The 7350-nt window shown below is 40.2% G+C and overlaps 1 protein-coding gene across 1 annotated transcript; it reads left to right on the top strand.

Annotated features, from left to right (window-relative positions):
• Positions 1-776: 776 nt before the first annotated feature.
• LOC112281696 (F-box/kelch-repeat protein At5g26960) lies at positions 777-4856 on the top strand. Its single transcript, XM_024518511.3, has 3 exons — positions 777-3305; positions 3582-3957; positions 4144-4856. Exons 1-3 carry the CDS (start codon positions 2536-2538, stop codon positions 4306-4308), a joined length of 1311 nt encoding a protein of 436 aa, XP_024374279.1. The 5' UTR covers positions 777-2535; the 3' UTR covers positions 4309-4856.
• Positions 4857-7350: the final 2494 nt, after the last annotated feature.

The raw sequence follows: 7350 nt of genomic DNA, 5'->3' as shown, positions 1-7350 counted from the left end.
TTCTTGGCGATATAAATATATATATATATATATATACATATAATAAAAAATTAATATTAAAATATATTGGTCAATTGTTTATAAATCACTATTTTTTTTTATATGTATATAAATAATAATAATGCTCCAATCTTTGATTTCAAAATAGTAAGGTGTAGACTTTATGTATCAAAATGCAACGAGGCAAAAGACTACATTGACGATGGACCCAATTTATTTTATTCGTTTATTTATTTATTTTTTAAAATATAAATTTTACACAGAGAATAGTTGGAGTGACAGCCATCGAGTTGTTCTATTCCTCTCCGATCACATCCAAAAAGCATCCATCCAAATCCACCTCCATTCCCGAGGAGCAGGATTATATCAGGATGGGGAGCCAGATTCTATCTCCCTGTATTGAATTCAAAAACAATAAGGCACGAGGTTCTAAATATATATATATATATATATAATATTAGGAAGGGTAAACATGAAATACATAAACATGAAATAGTACATATAAAAAATAAAAGAGAGTAAAAGGGGGGGAAGTGCTAATTTATGGGTATATTATGTACACAACACTGAAACAGTCGAAGTTATTTAGCCTTCATTAAACCTCTCCGCACTTGTGAACATATATTACTTACGAACAGATACACACACACATATATACAAATATAGATAGATAGTTAGATAGATTGATAAATAAATAAAGGTTGATAGATACCAGAATGTCAAGAAGATGATAATAAACACAGACAGACAGACTGGATCTTTCTCAACATCGCCATAAGAAGGAATCATCCCGGATGATCATGAGCAAACTGTGAGCTCCGGTGCATGTCCAGCGTCGACGATGCACACACTCACTCACTCACACACACACACACAGTGTGCGAAGAGGAAGAAGCAGCAGAAGAGGAAGAAGAGGAAGAAGAAGAAGGTGGAGATTCTCATACCAACATGGGGAAGAAGAAAAACAGATGATTCCAGACGGAGCTGATTACTTGTTGCAATTCTGTGTGTGTGACTGACTGACTGTGTGTTTTGAGGAAAAGGGGATGAGTGCGAGAGAGAGAGAGAGAGAGAGAGTAGTGATGTGATGATGGTGTGTGCATGGAGAGGGATTGCCGAGTTTTGTGCGTGATTTGAGGATGATGATGATGATGCTGATGGCGATGACCACGGTGGTTGGAGTACGATGTCGCAAGGACTGGTCATGGAGAGCAACGTCGTGAAGTCATGAAGGAGGAGGTTTGCGAGCGAGTGAACCGTGCAGGAGGAGGAGGAGCCTAGATAGATACTTTGGGGTTTAGAACCACTCCTTCAGGGTTGCGAGCTTGAGTTTCTGTTTTTGTATTTTTGTGTATGTGTGTGTTTCGTATCAAGGGTGGTGGGGATGTGACGGAGGTTGTGGAAAAAGACTGATGCCGATTTGACTTGTTATGGAAATTTGATGGAGTTTCAGTGAGTTAAGAGAGAGCTGGCGCATTGGAGTCGGACCAAGGACGGTTGTGGGTTTGTGATGGCTGTTGGGGTGGAAGCAAATGGCAATTGTGGGGAAGAGAGAGAGCGAGAGAGCGAGAGAGAGAGAGGGAGAGGTTGAGGGGGAAGGTTGTCTGGAGAATTGGGGAGCGAGAGCTGTTGTAAGGATGAGAGATGCAAAGTGCACGAGGTGGAGAGTGTGACTCGAATGAGTCGGAAGTGAGGTGGATGGGCATTAGTTATAGTGAGAATCGTCACCGCGTGAAATCTGCCGATTGTTGCGACTGCAATTGGGCGAAGAACTTGATTGGATTGTCCTCGTACTTTCATGGTGGGTCTGGAATGACGGAATTTCTGAGTTCTGGGTGATGCTTGCACGGACGGGCTCGGGTCGGAACCGCTTTCTGCAGCTCGGGAATCAACGCATGTCGGCAGTCGTGGAAGAACGCTGACATTTTAACGGGATCTTGGGAGTTCTTAGTTCCGTGTGGCTGGGTGCTTGTCGAAACAGAGTGGGGATGGTTCACGCATAAGCGCTATGCAGAAGCGGATATTGTCGGTATGGCCTGCATATTGAAGCTCTGGAGTTATGGCTGCTAAGTTTAGGTTGCCATAAGATGGAATTGGTGCTTGGAGAGAAGAGCCTGCCAGAAGTTGGCTCAATTGCCGTTGCAGCGGAAGCCACAACCAGGGGCTGAGGACTCACTAGCTCCGCGGGACTTCCCACCAAAAGTTCATGTGTTTATCGCTTCTTTGATACCCAGCAAGAAGACAGACATGATTCCTCTTTACGAATATTATCAGGATCAGTGACGTCGACCAATTTATGAAAGTGAGGTGCTTTGTTGCTGTTGAAGTGGCAGACAAATATCTGTTTATATGAAGTATGGGGTGGGATTGGACATGTGTGAGAAGGACACGTCCTTGAGAATGTGGTTTCATGTGTCACAAGTTCTGAAAGTTAATGGCGAGCTCCACCGCAGATTGTTACAGCTGTGGAATTGGGAGTCTTTCTTTATACTGCAAATGTAACAAGGGGGGAATGGTATTTTCTTCGAAGTAGCTATGGACGCAACCACCGCTGCCGTGTCTAAACGGCTCCCGGGGCTGAAGAAGAAATCATCCTCTAGGTCTGGATTACGCAACCTTGTGCAGGGCTGTTGGTCTTATCGATCACCTGTGGAAAAGAAGCCTGACCCGCAACCCAATTTGCCGCAGTTTTCAATCTCTGCGCTCCCGGATGACGTCTTGCTTGATTGCTTAGCACGAATGCCGAGGGCCGCGTTGCAGACAGCCATGATGGTGTGCCAAAAATGGCGATCCATTTTGAAATCGACCGAGTTTTATGAAATGAGAAAACAAAACGGGAGAGTGGAGAATCTGCTCTTCGTATTCGGAGGAGCAGGGACTGGATTTTTGTCAGCTGTGTATTGCAAGTCGAGTGGTAGTTGGAGAGCAGGTTTGTTGTGCTCTGGGAGATCGATAGCGGAAAATGATTGGCTGAGCGGTTATCACAACGAGAATCACGCCCTTCTACATGCACAGCCTGCAGTGATCAAGCATCGAATATTCATCTTGGGAGCTAACCCATGTCGGTTTTCTAAGTCAGTGGGGATAGAGTGTACCATTGTTTACGACGCCTGGACCAAGACCCTCAGGCGTGGAGCACCAATGCACTGTCCTAGAAAGAAATTTGCTTGTTGTGTTATTGCAGACCGCATCTTCGTTGCTGGGGGCGCTAATCGCAATGATTCTGGGCGAGATGCCATTACCGACTCTGAAATGTACATTCCTGAGCTGGATGCGTGGAAGCCTATTGCAAGTATGCCTCGCAAGTAAGACAAGGCACTAAGTAATTATCACAGAATATGAGTCGGATTGATGCATCGTAAAATTAAAAGAGAAAGAGAAAGAACACAAAATGCATTTCTGCATGGGTACCCACAGCAGCAGTCGCTTTCGATGGATTGTTTCAGGTTCAGCTGTCAATACCGTCATTTGTCAACTGTGTTCTAGAAGTCGATATGTAGGGTTCTACTTCGCTGAGTCCAGACTGGACATCTATTGAGCTTGAAATTCGATTTTTGATAGATGCGAATCCGTTATTGTAGGAGGTATGGAGGCTTGGGAGCAGCAGTGAATGGTGTTTTTTATGTGATTGGAGGACTCAAATTCAGCAGCACGCTCTGGTCTTCCATGCAGCCTTATATTTATGTAGCATCCATGGATGCCTTCGATACAAACCTGAACTGCTGGCAAAAGACTAAGGTCCTTCCGATGGATGGCTGCGTTATTGCTTGTACGGTTGTAGGACGGGCTATCTACATGCTCACAAGCCACGCTGTTGAATTGTCTTTCTGGAAGTATGACACTTGGGACGAGTCATTCACCCGCGTGAAACCCCCTCCAATACCATCCCCTCTTCGAATCGACAACTGCTTGAAATTCTCGTGTGTAACGATGGGGAGTGATGTTTACATTATACAGGTGAGCCAATTGTTGTGTGCAACTGGACATGTAAGTTCGGAATGCAATGCTCTGTAGTTATGTCGTGCTGTAGTGGCTTTTTCATTTGAATCCCGTAAAAGCTGGTTTAGCTTAAAGAAGGTATCAAAAAAAATAAAAATGGCTGGAGTGATGTTTCGTAAGTGTGATGTGGCCATTTTTGTTCAGGTTGGAGGATCTATAGACGATTTGTTGAGAAGAAGCGGCCGCAACGGGCGTGGATATAAGGAGGGCTTAGTTTTAATTTATGATACGTGTACACTGGAGTGGTCCCGAGGACCTGACCTACCTTACGTGAAGAATGGTGCAACATGCACAGTTGTGCAATGCTAAGTTTTGTCACGAATGCTCAAAGGTTAAGCCGGTCCGCTTTGCAAGAACACCCAATCGTGGCACAGCGCAGATATGTTTAGAGAATCAGTTTTGCTTTCATGGCACACACATGCCTCCACTGCTTGTCAGTAAACTCATCCCATAAGGATGCTCTGGCCTCAAACATTAGGGTGAAGGAGGTGTTGTGTGATGCATTTGAAACTATATTGGAGAACAGTTCTGTACATTATTCTTACTTGCGATGAGTCCCGTTAGATTGGATATCCATCACTTTTGTGCAGGGAGTACAGGTCACCCCACTTCACAGCTTTGGAGAGCTACCAAGTCGTTTGCTTGTTTTTCCTGGATCGAGCAAACGTATACCTGAAGCCTTGAGAAGACTTGTTTGCTTGTTTGTTTTATTTATTTACTTTATGTATTTTTACGAGAATCAGGAGGCTTTACATTTAGAATCTACAGTAGCTGAACACTGCACAGCATTACGGCTGCAACGTTGTATATCCTCAAGGCTCTAACTTGCTGCTGGATTCTTCCCTGGCATTTCCTAACTGCGACTTTACTCTCAAATCATTAAGCTACATGCTCTATCAGGCTTGAGCTTCATCTGCCTTCATTGGCAGTGACTGCTCCTGACCTTCTGTGTGTGGAATTCCTCTTCCCCCATCTTGTCTTGACATTTGACGTCACAAAAAATTGCTGCAAAATTGTTGCAAGCGCCGTGACTTAACACTAGTATCTAATGCTGAGAGTATAGGGCACGTTTGTAAACTGGTTACGATCAATTTAACACCATTTCTGGAGAGATTACGTCAAGCATGACCTATGCAGCAGATTGATGATGGAAGCTACTGGGAACAAGCCTTTGTGTTTTTTTCTTCCACGTTTGTTCTTATGTTTTCTGAGAATATTGTTCTACCCAAGAAAAGAATTTTCTCATATTAGAGGGTTCTCCATCAACATGGATAGCACCCGGACATCCCGCCCAATCGACTCACACACACAGCCTACTCACAAAAGGACAGAAAAACAAGTAAATAAAAAATAGAGAATATCGAGGCTCCATTTGAGCAGGGCCACTTCCGTCGACAAGTCATCCTTGCTACACCCCCACGTGACCAGAGAAAATGTCTACGACAGTAGTTCAAGGTTCCGCAGACTGTAGAAGTCTGTTTCATGTGCAGTGTCACTAGCTTCCTGAGATTTAATTAGGCGAAGAGCAAAAAAAACGAGCAGCAACCACCCACACTCGTAACACCATGTTTTTTCTGACATCGGTGAGGTCCACACTGTCGATACTGATTGATCTCTGACCCATGTGGTGTTCTTTGTCTAGCCTTGGCACTGAACAAACAGTTCCACCACCACGACTTCCGCTGCTGTGGTTCTCGCGGCGTCTCTAGTATTATAGCCCCACTTTTCCAGTCCATTTCTTCGCACCTCCACGACGAAAATTCGCACTGACAAGTCTTCAAGCTATGCGTGCTTTTCGACCACGTTGGAAACTAACTCACATTTACCTGAAATACACTGTGACATTCTTCTTCAATCTGAACATGATCTGTCCGCATTGCACTGTGTATCAGATGATTGTCTTCTTCAACATGAACACAATCTGTGTTGCACTCTAGCAGATGGTTTTCGTCTTCAATTTTAGCATTATAAACTGCATTACACTCTAGCAGATGAGCTTGGAAATAATCACTAGCTCTGCTCCCATTTGCTTTGCTGTGGATGATAATATGCCCCTGTATCTTCAGTATCCAAATTGTTGTCCATGTGGATACATTTCCATGCAACAAGATTGTTTGAATATTGTTGGAAAAACATTTCAGTTGGGTAGAAAAGGCATTCTAAACAAGTATATCACTAGTGACTTTCATTGGAAAAAGAGAGAAAGTTTTTAGACTATCTTGTGAAGATGTTAACTCAAACACACATAGTTAGAGTATCAAACTAGAGTGGATTACGATTGGATCTTTCTGTTTTTACAAAAGATTTGGATTGTATTAAATGAACCAATCAATGTAATTCAATTCCATGGTCTTATATTATTTAATGGCCAGCTTCAAATTAGAACACCAATAATACACATAGAACACCAAATATTTTATTTTATTTTATTTTATTTTATTAAATTTTTTTGTTTCTTTCTATAATCTGGCCAACTATTCCATCCTCTAACACAAACTGTGATGAAATTCTTTATTTCTTACTTATATAAAAATATATAGGTAAAACGTAAAATTTATCTCACATTTAAGAACTCAAAGTGCCTAAAATTATATTTCCATAAAGTTTATAATTTTTCAAAAACTAATAAAAAAACTGTTCTTTAAATAATCATTTCAAGTTAAAAAAACAAAAAGCTTAATTTAATCTAATATTTTTAGGTTTTGACTTCCTATTATCTTTACAAAGTTATTCTAGCTACAAATACTCTTTTCATTTTTATAATTATTAGCTTATAATTTAAAGATGCATCATCTTAGGATTGGAACAAGAAAGATATTTCTTCCAAACTTATGTTAAAATAATAAGAAAAAACATATATATATATATATATATATATATATATATATATAGATACCAAATATGAAAAATTAAATATTATAAAATAAATAATTTATCATGATTATTAAAAATATTTTTTAAGATTATTAGTTGTAAAATTGATTTTTTTTAGAATCATATGATTTAAACTGAAAAATTTGCTTATGGTATTTCTTAAACAAAACACTACAAGAAACAAATCAACTGTAATAAACACTAAGTATTAAAAATAGAAATCTCATGAACCATAAATCAAAAAAGAATATAATATGATTTAAAAATATATGAATAACAATACAACCTATAATTCTATTAAACCAAACCTGCACTTTTTAAGGATACAAATAATTTCTTAAAATACTATTGATGGTTTTATTTATTTATAATTGATTCGTTTTAAAGTATTAAAATTTGTATGTTACGATGTTGCACAGAGGCTTTATCTCCATACCAAATATGTCTAAAAAAATTTAATAAAATATCTATGATTTA

Source organism: Physcomitrium patens, chromosome 4 (genome assembly GCF_059467195.1).
Source record: "Physcomitrium patens ecotype Gransden chromosome 4, ASM5946719v1, whole genome shotgun sequence".
In the NCBI taxonomy this organism is placed as follows: domain Eukaryota; kingdom Viridiplantae; phylum Streptophyta; class Bryopsida; order Funariales; family Funariaceae; genus Physcomitrium; species Physcomitrium patens.
The sequence above is the reverse complement of the archived record's forward strand: the minus strand, read 5'-3'. Positions and strand labels throughout refer to the sequence as shown.